Source organism: Muscardinus avellanarius (genome assembly GCF_963383645.1).
Source record: "Muscardinus avellanarius genome assembly, chromosome: 3".
Taxonomy (NCBI): Eukaryota; Metazoa; Chordata; class Mammalia; order Rodentia; family Gliridae; genus Muscardinus; species Muscardinus avellanarius.
This window is the reverse complement of record NC_137788.1, coordinates 137,412,081-137,436,045: the sequence shown is the minus strand read 5'-3', so window position 1 is coordinate 137,436,045 and position 23,965 is coordinate 137,412,081. Positions and strand designations below refer to the sequence as shown.

The 23,965-nt window shown below is 48.6% G+C and overlaps 1 protein-coding gene across 2 annotated transcripts in view; it reads left to right on the top strand.

Moving 5' to 3' along the window:
* HEXA (hexosaminidase subunit alpha) overlaps positions 1-21,224 on the top strand; it is a gene marked incomplete at both ends in the record, with an annotated part of 30,918 nt that extends 9,694 nt beyond the window's left edge. The window contains 13 exons of one of the 2 annotated variants that reach the window (XM_080691999.1): positions 6,900-6,992; positions 7,762-7,827; positions 10,885-10,931; positions 11,440-11,550; positions 11,967-12,068; positions 12,500-12,632; positions 14,594-14,774; positions 15,909-15,992; positions 16,196-16,268; positions 17,967-18,150; positions 18,339-18,429; positions 19,056-19,160; positions 21,161-21,224. In XM_080691999.1, the coding sequence (XP_080548125.1) occupies positions 6,900-6,992; positions 7,762-7,827; positions 10,885-10,931; positions 11,440-11,550; positions 11,967-12,068; positions 12,500-12,632; positions 14,594-14,774; positions 15,909-15,992; positions 16,196-16,268; positions 17,967-18,150; positions 18,339-18,429; positions 19,056-19,160; positions 21,161-21,224 (1,334 nt within the window). Of the gene's footprint in view, positions 1-6,881; positions 6,993-7,761; positions 7,828-10,884; positions 10,932-11,439; positions 11,551-11,966; positions 12,069-12,499; positions 12,633-14,593; positions 14,775-15,908; positions 15,993-16,195; positions 16,269-17,966; positions 18,151-18,338; positions 18,430-19,055; positions 19,161-21,160 lie in introns of both variants that reach the window. The other variant, XM_080691998.1, reaches the window with a different exon arrangement.
* Positions 21,225-23,965: the final 2,741 nt, after the last annotated feature.

The following is a 23,965-nucleotide window of genomic DNA, read 5'->3' as shown; positions in this document are numbered from 1 at the left end:
CCTTGCAGGGAATACATTTTCCCCTTTCAGTAGCAAAACACAGCTCAGGGTTTAAGATCTTACTCAGGTGCCCTCCAGCATTAAGCCTTCCTCCCTCTCTAGAGGTAGCTGTGATCCCTGCCGTGGCCCTTATCCCACTGTTTAGTAATCGCTGTTTGTATTTGTTTCTCCCACTAGACTGTGAGCTCCTCCAGGGCAGGGACCAGGGCTTGTTTTTCTTTTTAACTGCCCCAGCACCTAGCACAGTAAATGCTCAATATGTCTTGGTAGGAAGGAAGAAGCGAGTGGCCCAGGTGTGTCAAGGGCTCTCCGTGGGCTGAGCTGGGGAGGTGGATCCGGGACGGGGTGTGTGTGAAGGGAGCGGGGAGGATGGCCAAGTGGGTGCTGCAACAAACTCTGGCCCAGCCCTGGAGAGACCGGAGAGACCGGGGCCTGTGGCAGCAGGGAGGAGTGCGAAGGTATCCATGGCTGGGTGGGCTTTCCCGATAGCAGTCCAGCAGCCAGGTCAAATGCTGCTTTATAGCTAAACGTAATGAGTTTTCCGCAGGCTGCTAGGATTCTGTGCACTAAGTGCACTGCTATGATGGGAATGTATTGTTTCAGGGAGGAGCAGGGCTGGTGGCGGGAGAGGCCACAGTGCACCGAGGTAAAGGTTTACAGGTTCCAAGCCGGTTGGGGTGACTCATGCTTGTAATCCCCGTGCTTGGGAGGCTGAGACAGGAGGATCCCACAGGTTCAAAGCCAGCCTCAGCTACTTAGTGAGACTCTTAGCAACTTAGTGAGACTGTTTCCAAATAAAGTATAAAATAGGTGTTGGAGTATAGCCTGGTGGTAGAAAAGCCTCTTGGTTCCACCCCCTAGTACCACAAAGAAAAGAAAAAAAAGATTTACAGGTTCTAGAATCCCCAATGCAGCCACAACATCTTGCCAGATGCGGAGAGACCTAAATCTTTAGGTTTGTGGACTCAGAGGGCTCCAGAGCATGGTCTGAAATGACACTTTCTATAAGCCTGGGTATCTGTTTGGCACCCTCACCCCAACCTTAAGATTTCAGAAGTTCTACGCTTGGGTAAACAAAAGTCACCTCTCCTTTAACTGTTTGCCATTTATGCCTGATTATTATGTAGCACAATCATTATGCGTATATAGTGTTAAATGCCCTTTTTTTTTTAATTCTGGCATCATTTTTTTTCAGCAAACATTTATTGAATGGCTACCAGGTGTTCAGGCACTGGGAATACAGAAACACAGATGGGTCCCTGCTGTTGAGGAGATCACAGCCTAGGTGAGGAGATAGCCAAGGAAACAGCGTATATTAAGATAAGTGCTATAATAAAAGTATGTCTATGTTGCCTCATGGTCACGTAGGGAGGTCTCTTAGGAAAGGTGGGAAGTGACAGAAGAGTTTCACAAAAGGAAAATCCAAGCTCTTTCTTCATCAGGAGAGGTGCAGAGGGAACAAAGGTTTGTTTCAAGAGGAGGAAAGCAATACATAGCAAGGAAGGTATAAAGAGACAGCCCCTCAGGGCTCTGAGGGGGTTCGTTGTCTATTGTGAGAGCTTCTGCTCAGGAAGAACCATCCAGGGCCTTCTGGGCTTGACTTGACAGCTCTGGGGGGCATTGGTTTGTGTATGTGTGCATGTGTGTGCGTGTGTGTGTGTGTGTGTGTGTGTGTGTGTGTGTTTGTGGTACTGGGCAATAGAACCCAGGGCTTGTGCATGCTGGACAAACACTGTACTGAGCTACATCCTCGGCCCTTTTTATGTTATTTCAAGACACGGTCGTGCTGTGTTGCCCAGGCTGGTCTTGAACATGTGATCCCCATGCTTGGAAGGAGTTGGAATTATGGGCATCAGCACCAGGCCCAGCAGAGTCTGTCATGATCTGATCTTCAGATTTAACACCCCAAGGAGTAGTAAAAACGAGGTATAAAAGGAGACAGAGAGATCACCTGGGGGATTTTCTACAGTCATCCAGGAGAGAAATTAGGAGAGGCTGAATTAAGACTTTGGTCCCATGCGAGTAAGGATATGGTGATGTGTTAAGAGATAATAAGGTTTGTGGTACGGGTATAGCTCAGTGGTAGAGTCCTTGCCTACCATGTGTAAGGCCCTGGTTTCCCTAGCACTTCAAAAACAGAACAAACAAAAAGAGAGACATAAGGATTTTGTAAGTATATGAATTGACTGAGTCTTCTTTGCTGTATAAATCACAGTGCTTAGTCAGTATTTGACACATTGTAGACAGTCTGTAAATCTTTTTTTTTTTTTTTTGGGGGGGGGTACTGGGGATGGAACCCAGGAGTAATTCTACCTCCAAGCCACACCCTCAGCCCTATTTTTTATTCTTTACTTTGAAATAGGGTCTCACTAAGTTACAAAGAGCCTCACTAAGTAGCTGTCCCCAAACCATGATCCTCCTGTCCTAGCCTCCCAAATGCTGGGATTGTAAGCATGCACCATCATGCCCGGCTGTCTTTTTATTTCTCTTTCTTTTTCTTTTTTTTTTTTTTTTTGTAGGTCTGGGGATGGAACCCAGAGGCATTTGACCTCCAAGCTACACCCCCTGCCCAATTTTTTATTCTTTATTTTGAAACAGAGTCTTACTGAGTTGCAGAGGGCCTCACTAAGTAGCTGAGGCTGTCCGCGAACAGCGATCCTCCAGTCTCAGCCTCCCAAATGCTGGGATTACAAGCGTGCGCCACCACGCCCAGCTTTTTTTATTTCTTGAAACAGGGTCTCACCGAATTGCGAAGGGCCTTGCTAAGTAGCTGAGGCTGTCCATGAACCGCCATCCGGTCTCAGGCTCCCGAATGCTGGGATTGTAAGCGTGCGCCACCACACCTAGCTACTATAAATCTCTGAATTTCATGCCTAGAGATAACCAGCCTATGATGAATAAGCAAACTGTGCCTCAAAGGGAAGACAGGAGTAGAACCCAACAGTGTGTCACTTCTTCACTGAGGAAGCTAAGGAAGGATGGCAGAGAGAGTTGTAGCTTTTTTTTTTTTTTTAAATCACAGATGTTTCTGTACTCTTTGAAAATTTCAACTTGTATATACTATGCTTTTAGTTAAAAAAAAAACAACATAAATTTTTCAATGAACCCAAAAAAAGAGGCCAGGTTTTGATGAAATTCGAGGTGAGAGACCTGCAGAGGCAGGAGGCTGCGGTCACGACATGGACTGCATGGACTGCGTCTGAGGGGTCAGGAGGTATTAGCAGCCAGAATCCATTTGCACCCTGCCATTGTCGACAGGGGAGGAAGCGGGAGCCCTGAGACTCGAGACTTGCTCTACTTGGCAGCACCAGAACCAGACCCACATTTCCTGATTCCCCAGCCCGCTGCTCTGGCCCCCCGCTGCTGAGCATCGGCTTCCTGCTGTCCGGGCTCCCACACCTCAGTTCTCAGTGCCTGTGCTGCCGCTGTGCGCGCAGGCGGCTCTGTGGCCCCTGCCTGCTTCCTGCTCTCCTCAGAGCTTGGCACAGTGGCAGCTTGTAGGCGGAAAACCACAGTGATCTTACTCTGTTTACATCCTTTTAGTGACCCAGTGTCCCTCCTGTTTTGCCACCTCCCCCGGACCTTCCCTCCGGAGCTTGTCTAAGCAGCAGCCACGTCTCTGAAACTACTTGTTTATCAGGCCAGGGCCAGACAAGTCCCTGGGAACTTAGGGCAAGGCTCTTCACTGTGAGACTGCTGGCAGGCAGGGAAGGGATTGTAACTAGAGAGCGCGCCCTTGCATTAGCAGCATTACTTCTGGAAAAAAGCTTCATTCGTGTTCAGCAGGTCTCCAAAGAGGCTGTGACCTCCTCCGTCCTCCAAGACTTAGGAAATGGAGCACGGGTGTGTGTTAGAAAAATAAAAATAGAAGCAGGGCGTGGTGGCGCACACTTGTAATCCCAGCATTCGGGAGGCTGAGACCTGGAGGATCGCAGTTCGTTCGCGGACAGCCTCAGCTACTTAGTGAAGCCCTCTGCAACTCAGTGAGACCCGGTTTCAAAATAAAGAATGAAACATAGGGCAGGGGGTGTAGCTCGGAGGTCAAATGCCCCTGGGTTCCATTCCCAGACCCACACAAAAAATAAAAATAAAAATAGAAAAGCTGGGTGTGGCATGCATGCTTGTAATCCCAGTACCTGAGAGGCTGAGATAGGAGAATCCCAGATTTGTGGACAGCCTCATTGACTAAATGAGGTGTGCTGTAACTTACTGAGCCCTGTTTCAAAATAAAAAGTAAAATAGGGCTGAGAGTATAACTCAGAGGTAGAATACCCTTGGGTTCAATCCCCAGACCCACAGACACACATATTTTCTTAAATCAAAATAAAAAATAGCCGGGCGTGGTGGCTCACGCTTGTAATCCCAGCATTTGGGAGACTGAGACAAGAGGATCGCAGTTTGAAGACAGCCTCAGCTACTACTTAGGTGAGGCCCTTTGCAATTCAGTGAGACCCTGTTTCAAAATAAAGAATAAAAAGTAGGGCTGGGGGTGTAGCTTGGAGGTAGAATGCCCCTGGGTTCCATCCCCAGTACCACCAAAAAAAATAAATAAATAAAAATATAGCAAAAAGAAGTATGCTTCTGTTTTCCAAGTAACTGTTCAAATAATCCTGGTGTTTGTACAGATGATCTTCTCTTGCCCTCAGATCTGTGACCATAGTAGCTACCTGTAGATGGCATTGTGACTTCCCCTCATTTGGCCGACTAAGGCCCTGAGGATTAATAGGTAGGCTCAGGACTCTTCCCCTCCTGGATGGCTGCCAGGCTAGATCTGCAGCTGAGCTCTCCACACAGTACTATTGGGGCTCCATGTTGTGTGAGGTTGGGAGGGGGGACAATGAGGCAGGGAAAGAGAGTTTAAGGAGAGGTGGTGTGTGTGTGTGTGTGTGTGTGTGTGTGTGTGTGTGTGTTACTAGGAATCGAACCCAGAATTATTCCACCTCTGAGCTACAACCCTAGCCCTATTTTATTTTTTTTGTTTTGGAACAGAATCTTCCTAGGTTGTCCTTGAACTCACAATCCTCCCGTCTCAGCCTCCCAGATACTAGGATTATAGGCATGTGCCACCACACCCAGCTGTGGGGATGCATTTTTAGGGTTGGTGCTGTGAGTTGATCTGGCTTAGAGTCCCCTCAAATCCCCTTCTGCCTGCAGGGTTTGGGCAGGCATTGCTGTGGGCACAGGGTATTGTTTAGTCATTTCTTTGCTTCTTGGCAGACCTGAGAGCTGATTGCAGCCATGTGGCAGGGCGCAGGGCTCTGAGCCTGCTCCCTGGAGATTCTCTCGGGCTCTTGGGTCCCTTCTGCTGGGTGACAGGTGACCTTTGGGATTCTAGTTTGGGTCTAAAGTCTTCCTCTCTGTCTTCTGCCAGGCCATCTAGCCCTTCCTTTGTAGTTTCATAGGAAGTCATGGATATTGTCGTACCAGTGGCATGTATGTGGCTCTAGGAAAAATAGAGAGAAAACTCACTAAGTTCAGGCTTGGGCAGTAAATCCAGAACCACCCTGAATGTCACAGAGAAGAACTGCGTATTGATATTAAGGTGTGTATGCGTGCATGTGTGCATGTGTGTGTGTTTGTGTTTAGACTGGGGTTTGTAGAACTGTTAGGTAGCATTTGAGCTCTGAGTGGGTGGCTTTCCTCTGTTGAGCAGAAGTCTACCTTGGATAGAGAATCTGTTTGGGAAAGAAGAGAGGAGGAAGCAGGATGGGCTGGTGATCATGGGGCTCCTCTGAAGCATCAGCTAACAACACCTTGGCCCCCTGTGCACAAGAGCTCTGCCTGTGCTAATTTGCAGACCACACTTTGAGTAGCAAGGCTGTAGAGATGCCTTTGGATGAGAAGTAGTTGCTTAAGTCTTGGAATCATGCACTTGGGACAGCCCAGGAGAAGCCAGAAATACAGAGCTCTGGTTAGGAAGAGCCACCACCAAGATCATTTCTGTCCCCTATCTGCCCTGCCTGCTCATTTTAGCTCTCAGGCTTTTACAAAATTGGAAACCTTTCGTCTGGAACCCTGTGGAATAGTACTTAGGTCCCAGTCTGCAGTGAGATAAAAAGCATGTGCATCAAGATGCAGAACTGTCCTTGGCATCAAGAAACCTGGTTATGAGCCGGGCGTGGTGGCGCACACTTGTAATCCCCGCGCTTGGGAAGCGGAGACAGGAGGATTGCGCAGGTTCGAAACCAGCCACGCTGGCTTAAGAGACCCTGTTTCCAAAAATAAAATAGGTCTGGGAGTGTAGCCCAGAGATAGAAGGGCTTCCAGGAACCCCAGTACCACCAAAAAAAAAAAAAAAAAAAAAAAAAAAAAAAAAACTCAAAACAAAAACACAAACAAAAAATAAATAAAAAGAAAGAAAGAAAAAGAATAAAAAATAGAGCAGGGGGTATGGCTTGGAGGTAGAATGCCCCTCAGTTCTATCCCTAGTACCCCCCAAAAAAAAGGAGAAAGAAAGAAAGAAACCTGGCTATGGCATTAGAACTAGACAGTGTGTTTACTCTGACAACAGATTTATGATCTGGCCTCAATAACTCCTGTCTAGTAACCAGCCGGTAGCACAGTTTGCCAGCCAGCGCTGATGTGCAGACCACACATTGAGTGGCAGCACTGTAGGTCCGCCTCCCAGTGAGAAGCAGTTGTTGAGGTCTTCAGATTGTGTGCTGGGACAGGCCAGGCGAAGCCAGAAGAGCTGCCATCCAGGTTGTTCATAGAGGAGTCAGGGCAGGTTACTGAGCAGAAAGAAAGCCAAACAGGACCATGCAGGGCTGCGTCCTTCCTTCCCTTTCACCACAACCCTGGGCTGAGGGAATGGAGCCAGGGATCCTCCTGGAGGGTCTCCATTTTGCCTCTTGTTTTGGTGGCAGGTGAGCCACGCTGAGTTTACCTTGTCCTCACAGGAAAACGGCATGCATTGGAGAAGAAAATGTTAGTTGTCTCTGTGGTCACAGCAGAATGTAACCTGTTTCCCACTTTGGAGTCAGCGGAGAACTGTAAGTACCACCCTGTTCCCTGTCGTAGAGAGCAACCACTTGTCTGGAGCTATAACCCCAGCCCCGTGACTTGGAGTCCCCCATGACCTTGGGGTCTGAAGGTCGCCAAGTCTCAAGAGCTGGACAAGATGACTTTCTCCTATTCAGGAGCTCTAACCTGCACCTCAAGGCTGGCTGTGGAAGGTTGCACTGGCCCTCACTGAATCCCACATGGCACCTGCTTTCTGGACTGAGTACAGGACTTTTTTAGGAATGTGTGCCTTTCCTGATTTTCTCTCAAAAAAATGCAACATTGGTGGGAAAAAGGAGTTTGGTGTTATTTATACTAGGCTGAAGCTAAGCCATTAGTCCTCTGACCGCTTCCTGTCTTTCCCGAGGAGCAGATCTGGAGACTCCTTAGTCTCCAAAATGAACATTTGATTATTTGCTTCGTTTTCACATACATGGATGAAGTAGCTGAAGCCTATCAAAAAAAGGAAGGAAAGGAAATAGCAGCAGCTCACGAGTGTCAAATCCTGGACTTGCCTCCGGAGGCTTGAGCACCTCCGCTGGGGGCTGATGGGATCGTGTTCGTGGTGAGGGATGCTGACCCATGAGTGGGCAGTGCTTGCCAGCGTCTCTGTGTAGGCCATCCTTCAGCCGCCCTGCCTCTTTGAAAGATGAAAAAGTAAAAGTGTGATCTTGCTGTTTTTGTTTTGTGTAAGGATTTAGATTGATTCATCTGGCCTATAGCCTGAGAAAACTTATGGGTTCATTTTTGTCATTTCAGATACCCTGACCATAAATGATGACCAGTGTTTACTTTTCTCTGAGAGTGTCTGGGGAGCTCTCCGAGGTAACTAGGTGGGACTGATGGAGAGAGAGAGAAGAGTGATGTGGGAAGGCTGCCAATGGGGCCCCAGTGAATATTCCCATGTAGCGTGTCTCTCTTTATGAAGACCAACTGGGACATTTTCCTGTCTCTTTGCATCTATGCCTAGAAGTTGACGTGCTTTACCCTGTGCAGCAGCAGCTCAGGGGGGCAGGAGAGAGTCAGCAGGGGACGGAGCAGACACTGCCACAAACACTGGCTGGCCAGCGCTCACTCAAGACACATGAATAGAAAGGGTCTTTAAACAGGAAAACTGCGCCGGGCTTGGTGGCGCATGCTTGTAATCCCAGAACTTGGGAGGCTCAGACAGGAGTATCGCACAGGTGCGAAGCCAGCCTCAGCTAGTGAGGCTCTCAGCAACTGAGTGAGACCCTGTTTCCAAATAAAATATAAAATAGGCCTGGGAGTGGGAGTATAGCCCAGAGGTAGAAAAGCCGGTGGATTCCATCCCCAATACCACCAAAAGAGAGAGAGGAGGGGGGAGAACTGCTGGGCACAGTGGCACATGTCTCTAATCCCTCTATTTGGGAGGCTGAGACAACTTAGTGAAGCCTTGTTTCAAAACAGAAAATAAGTTGGGCGTGGTGGCGCACGCTTGTAATCCCCGCACTTGGGAGGCAGAGACAGGAGGATTGAGCAGGTTCGAAGCCAGCTGCGCTGGCTTAAGAGACCCTGTTTCCAAATAAAAATATAAAAATAGGTCTGGGAGTGTAGTCCGGAGGTAGAAGGGCTTCCAGGAACCCCAGTACCACACACAAAACAAACAAACAAACAAACAAACAAACAAACAAACAAAAAACAAAATAAAAAGGTCTGAGGGTGTAATTTAGGTAGAATGTCCGAGGTTCAATCCCCAGTACCTACCACAAAAGGAAAAAAAAAAAAAAAGATTACAAAGGAAAATTATGCTAAAGCAGGAGGATTGTGATTCACGGACAGCCTCAGCTACTTAGTGGGGCCCTTTGCAACTCAGTGAGACCCTGTTTCAAAATAAAGAAAAATTAGGGCTGAGGGTGTAGCTCAGAGGTAGAATACCCCTGGGTTCCATCCCCAGTACCACACACACACAAAAGGAATACTATAAATCCAGGTGTGGTGGTGTAAGCCTATAATCCCAATACTTGGGAGACTGAGACAGGAGGATCACAGGTTTAAGGACAGTCTCAGCAAGTAGTGAGATTCTCATTAACCTAGTAAGATCCTGTTTAAAAATAAAAATAAAAGTAAAAATAGGGCTGGGAGTGTAGCTCAGAGGAAGAATGTCCTTGGGTTCAATCCCCAGTACCCTCTCACAAATAAGTAAATAATATAAAATAAAAGGAAACCTATATATTAACAAAAAATAGTTAAGTTCGTTTTTATTTTATTTTATATTTTGGTGGTACTGGGGGTGGAACCCAGGGGCTTTCTACCTTCGGGCTATACTCCCAGACCTTTTTTTATATTTTATTTGGAAACAGGGTCTCACTAAGTTGCTGAGAGCCTCACTAAGTAGCTGAGGCTGGCTTCAAACCCATGTGATCCTCCTGTCTCAGCCTCCCAAGCGCGGGGATTACAAGCGTGCGCCACCACGCCCGGCTTAAGTTCATTTTTTAAAAAAGGTAAATAGAGTGGCACATGCCTATAATCTTAGTACTTGGGACCCTGAGACAAGAGAATTGTAGGTTCGAAGCTGCCTTCTGCAACTTGGTGAGACCCTGTGTTTTTTTTTGTGTGTGTGTGTTGGGGGGGAGGTTTGGGGATGGAACCCAGGGGCATTTGATTTCCGAGCTATACCCCCTGCCCTATTTTTTATTCTTTATTTTGAAACAAGATCTCACTAAGTTGTGGAGGGCCTCACTAAGTAGCTGAGGCTGTCTGTGGACATGATCCTCCTGCTCAGCCTCCCAAATGCTAGGATTACAAGCATGCACCACCATGCCTGGCTTCTTGAACTCTCTTCTAATTTTTTTTTTTGGGGGGGGGTTTACTGAGTATTGAACCCGAGAATTCTATCTCTGAGCTACACCTCCAGCCCAATTTAAATTTTTATTTTGAAACAGGGTCTCACTAAGTTGCCAAGGCTGGCCTTGAACCTGCAGTCTCCTTTCTCAGCCTCCTAAGTACTGGGATTATAGTTGTGTGCCATTATGCCTGGTTTGGACTCTCTTAAAATTCTTGTAAATTCAGGGTTCAGGAAAACAGGATTAGCCAGGCATGGTGGCACATGCTTGTAATCCCAGCATTTGGGAGGCTAAGCAGGAGGATCATGGTTCCTGGACAGCCTCAGCTACTTAGGCCCACCACAATTTAGTTTCAAGATAAAGAATAAAAAAAAAAAAAAAAGGCAGGGGTGTGGCTCGGAGGTCAAATGCCCCTGGGTTTCATCCCCAGACTCCCCCCCCCCCCAAAAAAAAAAAACCAGTGTGAAGAGGCATGTAAGGTTTGGGGGTTTTGTTTTATTTTTGTGGTACTAGGAATTGAACCCAGGGGCATTCTACCTCTGAGCTACAGCCCTTCCCCCCTTCCCACCCTATTTTATTTTTTTTTTGAAAGAGGGTCTCACTGGGTTGCTGAGGCTAGTCCTGAAACTGTGATCCTCCTGTCTCAGCCTCCCAACTGCGTATGGGTTTTGAAGATTAGTGGCAAGGATGGGCACTGAAATTCCTTATATATAAAAAAAAAAATGAGACGGGCATGGTGGCGCACACTTGTAATTCTCGTGCTTGGGAGGCAGAGACAGGAGGATTGCACAGGTTCGAAGCCAGACTTGCTGGCTTAAGAGACCCTGTTTCCAAAAACAAAAAAAAAAGTATAAAATAGGTCTGGGAGTGTAGCCTGGAGGTAGAGGGTTTCCAAGGAACCCCAGTACCACCCCCCAAAAAAGAATTGATACTGGCTGCTTAGTAACCCTTTTGTAAGTGTTGGGAGTCATCAAACCGGCATTCCATCCATTCTCATGCGTGCCCACATATGCCCGTGCCTCAAAGAGAACCTCCCAGGGGTCCGGAATCTTCACTCCACCTCTCCACTTCTCCACAGGCCTGGAGACTTTTAGCCAGCTTATTTGGAGATCTGCTAAGGGCACGGTGAGTGTGAGTCTGCAAAAAAGGGCTCTTTTATAAAGTGGGGTTTTCCTCCAGAATCCTAGAAAATGCCGAGAGTCCTAGGAAAATCCTGTTCTGCTTAAATGGGGCCTTGGTGGCTTCAGATGGCCCCACAGAAGTGTGGGAGGAGATGTAGGTAGAGAGCTGGTGCGGTAGATTTGGTCTGTTCAGAGTCACTAATGTGGCTCCCCGAGTCACTTAGTGCTGACTTGATGCTATATCACTTTGAAGAGGACAAACGTGTTAAAATCAGGAAAAGCCAGTCTGTAGGCTGAGTGGTGTATGGACAGCTGCATTTGGGCCGGCATGGGATAGTCAGTCTGTGGGCAGGTGGCTGCTTATGGTCTTTGATGTAGACTGGGGGTGGAGCAGTGCTTAGGGCCAGATGAACGCTCACTGCATAGAGATGTTGGGAGAGTTTTCTTCATTCCTCTATCCCCAAGACAATCTCCCTTTCATTCTTGACATGTTCACTGTTTGGTCTGCACAGTTCTTTATCAACAAAACGAAGATTGAGGACTTTCCCCGCTTCCCTCACCGAGGCTTGCTGTTGGATACATCCCGCCATTACCTGCCGCTATCTAGCATCCTGGACACACTGGTACCCAGGCCTCAAGGCCTTCTTCATGCATACAGTTCGGGGGTGATGGGGCATAGATTCCTAATGTGTAGAGAGAAAATATATGGTGCTCTACCAGCCCTGGGGAAAATGTGTAGGATGAGTTGCTCCAAAATTCCAGAGGCAGAATGCCCTGGGTTTAATACCTAGGACTAAAAGAAAGGAAAAAAGGAAAGAAAAAAAAAAACACCAAAAAAGGAAATATCACTTCTGTCAAATATTTTCAAATGTGCCCTGGGAAAGAAGAAATGTGCTGGTTATCTTCCCTCCAAGCCATGGCCCCCGAGGAGAAGGTTCAGTAGGCCCTATAGGTTCTTGACTGGAAGCGGGGGCAGGTTGAGTGGGTGGGGTATGTGGAGAGGCCATGATGGGTTCATGGTGTTTGCTCTGCCACACAGGATGTCATGGCATACAATAAGCTCAACGTGTTCCACTGGCATATTGTGGACGACCCTTCCTTCCCATATGAGAGCCTCACTTTTCCAGAGCTCACCAGAAAGGTAGGTCTCAATTTCACCCAGCCTAAGCTTACAGGCTTGTGTCCAAGCCTGGCTGGGTCCCTGCTGGCAAGGACAGGCTGCTATAGAGGGGAGAGACAGCTTTGAAATCAGGACACTTGGATTAAGGTCCAAATTTTACCATTAATATGCTTTGTGACCTACGGGAGATAATTTTTCTTTTTCTTTATATCTGTTTTTTGAGTGGGCATAATTCCTACCTTGTTACCTCCTTGGCATTATGATGTTCAGATAGAACAGTAGATGTGATAATGGTGGAAAATTATGATAAAGATCCTTGCCGGATAGCTCCTGATACCCAAAAGCTATGGGCAGGTGTCCTGCTATCTGGGGAGTGCCGGGAGCATTTTGAGATCTTCTACTCTGAGGATCTTCAGGAAATGAGAGTCTGAAGGGTGACTTGTGCCTTCCAGGGGTCTTACAACCCTGTCACCCACATCTACACAGTGCAGGATGTGAAGGAGGTAATTGAATACGCACGGCTTCGGGGCATCCGTGTGCTGGCAGAATTTGACACTCCTGGCCACACTTTGTCCTGGGGACCAGGTAAGAATACTGTCTGGGATTGGAAAGCCCTCAGAGTGGGGCTTCAGGGACTTGACTCTTGGATGTGCTGTGTCCCAGCCTTGAACTTTGGTTGACCAACTTCTACCTGAGAATTTACATAGGAAGAAAGTATGGCAGGTTCTTCTCTGGTTGCCTGAGCAGGCTGTTGTGCTCTAGAGTAGGTAGAAGCTGAGGAATCTGACTCTCAAGGGTCAGAGAGAAGGAAGGTGGCTTCCAGAGGTCAAAGGCAAACTGCTGCTACTACTGCTCATTCACCTTTCTCTGTATACATCCAGACTCCACTGTAACCCTCCTGCATGCCGCAAAACTGGTTAAAGGAAGATTGAAAGAGACTGCTACTGCTCCTCAGGAGGGAAGCCTCTGGATCAAGGGAGACGCCTCTTAAGAAATGTGGAGCCGGGCGTGGTGGCGCACGCTTGTAATCCCAGCATTCGGGAGGCTGAGACCGGAGGATTGCGGTTCGCGGACAGCCTCAGCTACTTAGTGAGGCCCTCTGCAACTCAGTGAGACCCGGTTTCAAAATAAAGAATAAAAAATAGGGCTGGGGGTGTAGCTCGGAGGTTAAGTGCTCCTGGGTTCCATCCCCAGACCCCGCAAAAAAAAAAAAAAAAAAAAAAAGAAATGTAGAAATTGGCCAGCCATGGTGGTACAGGCCTGTAATCTCAGCACTGGGGAGGCTAAGATAGGAGGATCATAAGTAAGTTCCAGGCCAGCCTCACCAATTTAGCGAGACCGTGCTTCAAAACAAAAGTAAAACTGGGTGTGGTGGCACATCCCTGTAATTCCAGTACTTGGGAAGCTGAGACAGGAGAATCGGAGGTTCAAAGCCAGCCTTAGCAGCTCAGTGAGGCTCTCAGCAACCTAGCAAGACCTTGTTTTTAAATAAAAAATAAATTAGGCTGGGGGTATAACTCAGAGGAGAATGCCCCTAGTGTCAATACCCAGCACCACAAAAGAAAGAAAGAAAGAAAGAAAGAAAGAAAGAAAGAAAGAAAGAAAGAAAGAAAGAAAGAAAGAAAGGAGAAAGAAAAAGCTGGGTGTGGTGGCACACCCCTGTAATCCCAGTACTTGAGAAGCTGAGACAGGAGAATCACAGGTTTCAGATCTACCTCATCAATTTAGTAAGGCTTTCATCAACTTAGCAAGATCCTGTTTCAAAATAAAAAATAAAAGCCGGGCGTGGTGGCGCACGCTTGTAATCCCAGCATTTGGGAGGCTGAGAGAGGAGGATCACGGTTCGCGGTCAGCCTCAGCGACTAGTGTGAGGTCCTTTGCAATTCAGTGAGACCCTGTTTCAAAATAAAGAATAAAAAGTAGGGCTAAGGGTGCAGCTTGGAGGTAGAATGCCCCTAGGTTCCATCCTCAGTACTGCAAAAATAAATAAATAAATAAATAAATAAATAATAAAAAAATAAAGTAGGGCTGGGGTATAGCTTAGAGCACTTAGAGGTAGAGTGCTCCCTGGGACCAATCCCTAGTACCCTCCCCCAAAATGTATAAATCCTGGGTGATGGTTGATCCCACATACAACAGGAGATAGGGAAGAGAGGTTGTGTCAATTAGGCCCAGACTCTCCCTTGCTTTTCTGCTCAAAGGCTGTCTGGAAAGAGCAAGTCTTTGGGAGCAGGATGACTTCTGCTGGAAGTGGTGTGTCAAGATATATGCGCTGATAGTTGGCTAGCTGTCACCCAACCCTCTCTCATCGTGGATATATTTGTATTTCTTTATGCCTGAGAGTACCTAGGTGTGCCTGTCAACATGTGTGTGAGGTGGCAACATGTGTGTGAGGTGTGATGTTCATGACTATTTACTTTGTGTGACTTCATGTCCTATATGTAGGACTACACACACGGGATAATATGTTTTGAGATTTTTGGGTTTTGTTTTGAGAAGTTGCCCAGCAGGGCCTGGCATTCATGTGGGGTTCCCTGTTGGCTTAGGTATCCCTGGGCTACTGACTCCTTGCTACTCTGGTGCTCATCCCTCTGGCACCTTTGGACCAGTGAATCCCATTCTCAACAATACCTATGAGTTCATGAGCACATTCTTCTTGGAGATCAGCTCTGTCTTCCCGGATTTTTATCTTCACCTTGGAGGAGATGAGGTTGATTTCACCTGCTGGTATGAACCCTTCAATCTTCCCACCGTGGCCTGATGAATTACCTGCTCAGAGCTGAGGTCCGCCCTGCAAGGCTGCCTGGTCAGCAGCGGCTCGGGGGCTAAGCTCTGAGATAGTGTCTGTCTCAGCCCACAGAGGCCCTATCTGATTTTTGTCAAGGCTGTCAATGTAGAACCTCTTTTCCTTCTCTCTCATATCCTTAGGATATTTATAGAAAAACTTACTCTGAGCTCAGGATTACCTCAGAAGAATCCAGGATAGAGAAAAATAATCCTTGCCGGGCGTGGTGGCGCACGCTTGTAATCCCCGCGCTCGGGAGGCTGAGACAGGAGGATCGCACAGGTTCGAAGCCAGCCTCAGCTACTTTGTGAGGCTCTCGGCAACTTAGTGAGACCCTGTTTCCAAATAAAATATAAAATAGGCTAGGAGTATAGCCTGGAGGTAGAAAGCCCCTGGGTTCCGTTCCTAGTATCACACACACACATAATAATAATAATAATAATAATAATAATAATAATAATCCTTTCTTATATAGGCTTAAAAGAGTCTTGAAGGGTCAAGAAACAGGTTTCAAAATTATAGATGACAATGTCTAATTAATATCAGATTATAAACTCCAAACCCTCAGAGCTAGTGAGCTCAAAAGAAGCTGAGAACTGGGTACTAGAGTTGGATATGGTGAAGGAGTTTGGCTTTGGGGGGACCTAAGGAAGGGAAAATATTGCAGGAGAAAACGTGAGCATGTAGATGTCTCGGGGTGAGGGTTCTGCAGCAGGTGACAGACAGGAAGCCTTGGCATCCAGCTGGGACAGCAGCTGTGAGGGTGTGGGGTGCTGCAGCCGCCGGCCAAGCCTTGGGCCCTGTTTGGTCCAAAGAGAGGAGGAATACACATTGTTTTGGGGAGTCTGACCTTCAGATCCTCAGGTCCAGAATCATCCTTGAGCCTCCGTCAGCTTGAGCCTTCACATAGCTTGGCTTGGCCGCGCTTTCTACATTTAGGACTTCTGAGATCCTCAGTGGTTGGGTTTGGGGGTGGGGGTAAAATAAAGCAGTTGTAGGAAGCCAGGTGACGAATCCCCAGGCCGTTGGCTTTCAGAATGGTAAAAGAAATAATCTTTTTTTCTCTTGGGATTCAGGAAGTCCAACCCAGACATCCAAGGCTTCATGAAGAAGAAGGGCTTTGGTGACTTCAAGCAGCTGGAATCCTTCTACATTCAGTCGTGAGGAAGGCAGGAGGGTGGGAAGTGTCGGGGGTGGGTCCCGACTTTCCTTACCAGGGTCATTTCCTGCTTGACCACTCTCAGTCCTATCCTTTCCCCAGCCCTGGGGTAGACGTTGCCCAATCAGGGAGAGGCCCCTGGCCCAGCTCTGTCCCTAGATCACTGGCACACACAGCCTGTCCTGACACCTCTCTCCTCTCCAGGCTGCTGGACATCGTCTCTGCTTATGACAAGGGCTATGTGGTGTGGCAGGAGGTGTTTGATAATAAAGTAAAGGTGAGCCAGGGGCAGAGAAGAGAAGAGCCTCCAGCAACCTCTTCCCTCTGTCTCCTGAGCCCTCCCCACCTCTGCAGAGACTGGGCTTCCTGGTTTGGATGAGGCTTTAAAGATCCGGGCACTTAGGGCCATCTCTCCTTTCCCCGCTAGAAAGACCACACAGGTGTGAGCCCCAGGTTTAGGTGTCAGGACCTCTCTCTAGCCTCCTGCATTACAGGTTCATCATGGTTATATAGGATTCCTGAAACTCATGTGTTGGGCTGCATTTTCTTTCCTGAAGACTAGAGTCTTCTGGGTCTGGCGGAGCAGGGCTACTTTTTCCTTCATTCTCTCTGTGTATGCGTGTTACTGGGGATTAAACACAGGGGCTTTATACCTCTGTACTACACCCCCAGCCCTCGTGTGTGTGTATCACTGGAGACTGAACCCAGAGGCGTTCTACCTCTGAGCTAAACCCCCAGTCCAATTTTATTTCTTATTTGGAAACGAGTTCTCACTAAGTTGTGGAGGGCCTCACTAAGTTGTCGAGGCTGGCTTCGAACCTGTGATCCTCCTGTCTCAGCCTCCTAAGTACTGGGATTACAAGTGTGCACCATCACGCCTGGCTTGTAGTTTACTTTTTTTTTTTTTTTTGTGGTACTGGGTGTGGAACCCGAGGCTTTCTACCTCCGGGCTATACTCCCAGACCTTTTTTTATATTTTATTTGGAAACAGGGTCTCACTAAGTTGCTGGAAGCCTCACTGAGTAGCTGAGGCTGGCTTCGAACCTGTGCCATCCTCCTGTCTCAGCCTCCCAAGCACGGGGATTACAAGCGTGCGCCACCATGCCCGGCTCTGTAGTTTATATTTTGAAGCAGTAGTTCACTAAGTAGCTGAGGTGATCCTTGAACCTGCGATCTTCCTTTCTCAGCTCCCAAGTCCTGGGATCACAGGCATGCATCGCCCTGCCCAGCTTCCTTCATTGTTGGTCATTAAGATTCCAGCCCAGAGAATTGTGGTAATGCACACCTGTAATCTCAGTACTTGGGAGGCTGAGACAGGAGGATCACGGGTTTGCAGCCAGCCTCAGCAACTTATTTAGGCTCTCAGCAACTTAGTGAGACCGTATTTCAAAATAAAAAATAAAATAGGGCTGGGGATGTAGCTCAGAGGCAGATGGCCCTTGGATTTAATCCCCAGTATTTAAAAAAAAAAAAAAAAAGCCGGGTGTGGTGGCGCACACTTGGGAGGTGGAACAGGAGGATCGCGCAGGTCAAAGCCAGCCATGCTGGCTTAAGAGACCCTTTTTCCAAATAAAAATATAAAAAATAGGTCTGGGAGTGTAGCCCAGAGGTAGAAGGGCTTCCAGGAACCCAGTACCACACACACACACACACAAAAAGATCCACTCCCTTGTTCTGCCCCCAAAACTTCTGGAGACTCTTGGACATGGTGGTCTCTGGGCCCCACTCCTTGCCTCCCTCCACCCCTAGCCAGCACTACAGTCTGCATGAGGACAGGGAGGTTGCAGAGGGACTGAGCACGGAGAGCAGCCAGGAACTTCCTTAGCGCCACAGGGTGTGAGCTCAGTGGGCTGGAGTCACAGAGGCTTTTTGTACTGGGAAACAGAAAATGCCTACACCTCTTGTTCTGGGCTGCTTGCATAAAGTTCAGGCCCAGGAATCTCCTCCACAGAGTGCCTTTGACCCTTTGTGACAGGTTCGGCCAGACACGATCATACAGGTATGGCGAGAGGAGACACCGGTACACTATGCCAAGGAGATGGAATTGATCACCAAGGCCGGCTTCCGGGCCCTGCTCTCTGCCCCCTGGTACCTAAACCGCATAAGTTACGGCCCAGACTGGAAGGACTACTATACAGTGGAGCCCCTGGACTTTGACGGTGACCGCAGGGTGCTCTCCTTGCTGACCAGAGGAGGCTGGGCTGGACTGGGGGAGAGAGGCAGGAGGGTCTGGGCTGGACACTTCAGGTCAGGCAATACAATGATCTGAGGAGAGGCCCCATTGGCGTGTGGCGGAGGGGGACTCTCCAGTCATGCCTCTGCGCTGGCCTGCTGTTGCTTCCCCTAGGCACCCCTGAGGAGAAGGCTCTGGTGATCGGTGGAGAGGCCTGCATGTGGGGAGAGTATGTGGACAGCAGCAACCTGGTGCCCAGGCTCTGGTAAGGGCCTACGGGAGAGGCGCAGGGTCAGACTTGAGGGGAGGGCAGGGCGCCTCCCTTCCAGGCTCCATCCTGTCCACCACCACACTGGCTCCCTCCTGTCAGGCCTGAGGGAGGAGGCCTTGCAGAGACCTCCGCAGGCCCACACAGTCGGCTTCCCACACAACGTCTGTGTATGTCCCTCCAAGGATGTGTTAGGTAGTGATTGCTAGCCCCACTGCACAGGTAGAGACCAGGAGGCCCGGAGGACACAGGGGCCTTGCTCAGGCTCCAATACTGTGATTTCTCTAAGACTCTCCTCCAGCATAACTGAGCACAATCTGGTGTGCCGAGCTTATATTTTAAGGACATCTGCTAATACCAGCTAATGGTGCTTATGGCTAGCACTCGTTCCTATATCTTTGGGAGTGGGGGAAGGTGGGACCACTACTCAGGTGTGAGTGAGGATGGGGCTGAGCCCTAGAACTGTGGAAGCCAGCAGCCAGGCTGTTGCTCTGAGTACGGCGTCAGTCACACCCCTGGGCCTGGCGCTACTCCAGGGCCTGACCAAGAGGCGGTAGCCTGAGGGTGTGCAGCCCCTCACAGGGACCACAGAGCCCGCCTGCCACGTGCCCTCTCTCCTCCAGGCCCAGAGGAGGGGCCGTTGCAGAAAGGCTGTGGAGCAACAAGATGATAAGTGACACGAACTTTGCCTATAAACGTTTGTCACATTTCCGCTGTGAGCTGCTGAGGTAAGCAGGCTGTGGCCTTCCCAAGGTGGGTGGGGCAGATCCAGAGCTTGGGATCCCTTACTTCAAAGGGGAGAATAATAAAAAGAGCTCACACTTAGACAGGCTTGCTTCGTGACAAGTACTGTCTTTTACAGCCCTGTATAAGCACTGTCTCAGAGAATTTCCACCACAACCCATAAGAGGTAGACAAATTTAACCTCCATTTTAAAATAGACAACCAGGGAGCGAAAGGTATATATAGCTCAGAGGCAGGTGCTTGCCTCAAATATGGGAGACCTTGGGTCTAATCCCCAGCACTGAAAAAAGGGACAATAACAAATAAATTTAAATGGACAACTTTGGAGCTGGGCGTGATGGCACGCACTTGTAATCCCAACATTTGGGAGGCTGAGACAGGAGGATCTGGGTTCGAAGCCAGCCTCAGCTACTTAGTGAGGCCCTGTGAAACTTAGTGAGACTCTGTTTCAAAATAAAAAATAAAAAATAGGGCTGGGGGTGTTGCTCAGAGGTAGAATGTCTTTGGGTTCAATCCCCAGCACTGCAATAGATAAATAAATAAATAAATAAGGACAATATTGGCATAGAGAAGTTAAATCCCTTGTCCAAAGTCACTCAGAAGCACAATTTGAACCCGGTTGACTTTTTTTTTTTTTTTTTTTTTTTGTGGTACTGGGGTTCCTGGAAGCCCTTCTACCTCCGGGCTACACTCCCAGACCTATTTTTACATTTTTATTTGGAAACAGGGTCTCCTAAGCCAGCGCGCACGGCTGGCTTCGAACCTGAGCGATCCTCCTGTCTCCGCCTCCCAAGCGCGGGGATTACAAACGTGCGCCACCACACCCGGCATTTTTTTTTTTATGTGTGTGATACTAGTGATTGAACCTAGGGGCATTCTATCCCTGAGCTGCACCCCCAGCGACTCAGCCCTTTTTATTTTAAACAGTGTCTTGCTAAGTTGCTCAGAGTTTCACTAAATTGCTGAGGCTGGACTCAAACCTGCAACCCTCCTGTCTCAGCCTCACAGCTCCTGGTATTATAGGCATGTGCCACCACACCTGTCTCCAGGTTGGTTTTTATGGGCTTCGGTGACACTTGGCCTCTGTTGAAGATGGGCCTTTTGAGGTAGACATTTTCCTGACTAGTCATTGACTAGGTCTTGGGAACTTAGGGGCATAGCCTAGCGCAGAGCAGACTTCTGGGCTGAGAGCCAGGGCGTCTAAGGCTTAACTGTTTGTAACACTCTGGGTGACTGTGAGCAGGTTTCTTGCTGTCTGCAAGCATTTTGCTTTTTGGATAAAAAAATGTCCCTAGGTGGGGCTTGATGGTGCACGCCTGTAATCTTAGTACTGGAAGGCTGAGACAAGAGGGTTGCAGGTTCAAGACCAGCCGCAGTAATCTAGTGAGATCCTTAGCAACTTAGGGAGACCCTGCTTCCAAGTAAAAATGGGCTGAGAGGGTGGCCCAGAGGTAGACTAGCCATAAGTTTCGCCCTCCGCACTTAAAGAAGAGGATAGGAGAAGAGTGGAGAGGAGAGGAGAAGGGAGGGAAGTGGAGGGAAAGGGAGAACTTACCTAGAAGGCCCCGAAGGTGACTGATTGGTCACGTCTGTGAACCTGTGAGTTGAGACCTAAGGGCAGGATTGCACGGGAGTGCACGGCCAGGACAGACCTCAGGCCTCCAGCCCCACTGTTTTCCAACACATCACAACCAAGAACGGATGGCTAAGTAGGCCAAGAGCATTGTGCGGTACAGAGACAGGCAGGATACAAATAGGGAGATGTTCCTCAGATCACCAGGGGCACCTGTTCCCAGGTTTGTGCCACGACTTTGTCCCACCCAAGTGAGAATCTGTGGAAGTGAGATGCTTGGGTAACTTTGGCGTCCAGTGACAGTTTGAGAGTCACTGTAACAGGGAAGGAGGCTGTTGGCTGCCGCAGAGAAGATGTTGCTGGTCTAAGACTGAGGGACTCACTTGGCCATTTCTTTGTGTCTTCCTGCAGGCGGGGTGTCCAGGCCCAGCCCCTCAATGTAGGCTACTGCGAACAGGAGTTTGAGCAGACCTGAACCAGCAGCCCCAGGCACCCAGGAGGGTGCTGGCCCTAGGAGAACAGTGGGGGGCCAGGCTTCTGCTGCATCCTGCCGGGGGATGGAGCTCCCTGCCCACGTGCCCCTGCGCCCGGAGAGAGGGGGGCCAGTGCTGGCGCTGGTGTTCAATAAAGAGTGATGTGGTGTTTTTGTGTAATGAATGTGGATTACCTGTATAAAAAGAAAAAGGAAAAAAGTGAATGGTCCTAGGGATAGGAGGCAGCCAGGACTGGCCTTCTGCTCTTGAGTGCGATGGAGCTTGGTGTGGCCCCGTGGCCTCAGGACCTGCCCCTGAGGTCTTATGAGTAGAGGGCATGAGACCCAGAGCTCTGTGCTGCTCTGCTTGGCCTGTCAGCCGTCACTCCTCACCTGCCCTCCTCCCTGCCGCACTCCTGTGTCATGCTTCCAAGTGTGGGGCCTGAGGAGGTGTGGGCAGAGGTGGGACTCCAGCCCCTCCTAGCCACAGGGCAGCGCATGTGTACTCACCTTCTCTGCCCTGGAGCTACTGCATGTGTGTGTGTGTACAATGCATGTGCACACGATTGAGGATTGGTACACAGACATTCTATTTCTGAGCTATACCTTCAACCCTATTTATTTTTCATTTTGAAACAGGACCTCACTAACTTGCTAAGGCTGTCCTTGAACCTGCAATCCTCCTGTCTCAGTACTGCCTACCGAGCACTGGAATTACAGGTACATGCTACCACGCCCAGATCCTTTGGGTTTCTTTCTTGCTACTTTAATTTCATTCAACCACGTTTGTGGGGGGGGGGGGCACTGGGGACTGAACCCAGAGCCATTTTACCTCTGAGCTAAACCCCCAGCCTCATTTTATTTCTTATTTGGAAACAGGGTCTCACTAAGTTGCAGAGGGTCTCGCTAAATTGTCGAGGCTGGCTTTGAACCTGCGATCCTCCAGTCTCAGCCTCCCAAGTACTGGGATTACAGTATGCACTGCCACACCCAGCTTCATTCAACCACTTTTTAAGGATTGTCAAACACATACTGTGGTCCAAGCGCTGTGATTACAAGTGTTGAATTTGAAAGACTTGTTCATCGGAGATCCTGGTCAGCTCTGGAAAAATACAAGCATTTTCTACTTCCCTCCTTCTGCCCCATTCTCTGCCCAAAACATCTCCCAGGGAACAGATGTACAGCTTACACCAGGAGAGCAAAGCCCTCGGGGTAGGGGACGACCCTGTGGCTCAGGAAGGGGTCTGCACTTGTGTTTTCTTTTCTTTTTTTTTATTTTTGGTGGTACTGGGGCTCCTGGAAGCCCTTCTACCTCCGGGCTACACTCCCAGACCTATTTTTACATTTTATATTTGGAAACAGGGTCTCCTAAGCCAGCGCGCGCAGCTGGCTTCGAACCAGCACGATCCTCCTGTCTCTGCCTCCCAAGCGCGGGGATTACAAGCGTGCGCCACCACGCCCGGCTTGCACTTGTGTTTTCTCTAGGAGAAAATGTCTCATTGTGTGTGTGAACCAGACTGCCTCCTGGTGGTTTCACATAAAGAAGTCCATATGTGTGTGTGTGTGTGTGTGTGTGTGTGTGTGTGTGTGTGTGTGTGTGAGGGGGGGTGGGAGGGAGAGGGAGAGGGGGAGAGGAGGGAGAGGGAGGTAGAGAGAGTTAAGAGAAGAGAGGAAAGAGAAGAGAGAAGAGATGATGCCAGGGATTGAACCTAGGGACATCATACTTCTGAGCTATAACCTAAGCCCTATTTTATCTATTTACTTAAAATAATAATTATGAGCCAGGTCTGGTGGCACACATTTGTAATCCCAGTACTTGATGAGGCTGAGGGGGTAGTTCAATGGTGGAATGTCTCTGGGTTCTATCCCCAGTACTGAACACACAAACACACAATTATGTCTTTATTTGTAGTGCTGGAGATTGAACCCAGGACTTGGGACATGCTAGGCAAGCACTCTACCACTGAACTACTTTATTTATTTGTTTGTTTATTTATTTATTTTGGCAGTACCAGGGATGGAACCCAGGGGCATTCTGCCTCCAAGATTATATATATATATATATATATATATATATATATATATATATATATATATATATAATGTATGTATATATTGGTGGTACTGGGGATGGAACCCTTCGACCTCCAGGCTATACTCCCAGACCTATTTTTTTAAATTTGGAAACAGGGTCTCTTAAGCCAGCGTGGCTGGCTTCGAACCTCCTTGATCCTCCTGTCTCTGCCTCCCAAGCACTAGTATTACAAGCTATTCCACCATGCCCAGCTCCAAGCTATTTTTTATTCTTTTTTTTTTTTTTTTTTTTTTGGTGGTACTGGGGGTGGAACCCAGAGGCTTTCTACCTCCGGGCTCTCCTCCCAGACCTTTTTTATATTTTATTTGGAAACAGGGTCTCACTAAGTTGCTGAAAGCCTCACTAAGTATCTGAGGCTGGCTTCGAACCCGTGTGATCCTCCTGTCTCAGCCTCCCAAGCGTGGGGATTACAAGCGTGAGCCACCACGCCTGGCAGTTATTCTTTATTTTGAAACAGAGTTTCACTGAGTTGCAAAGGCCTCACTAAGTAGCTGAGGCTGGCCTTGAACCATGATCTTCCTGTCTCAGCCTCTCAAATGCTGGGATTACAAGCGTGTGCCACCATGCTTGGCTCTATTTTATTTTTAAATTTGAGACAGGGTCTTAAGATGCTGAGAATCTTGCTTAGTTGCTGTGGCTGGCTTTGAAA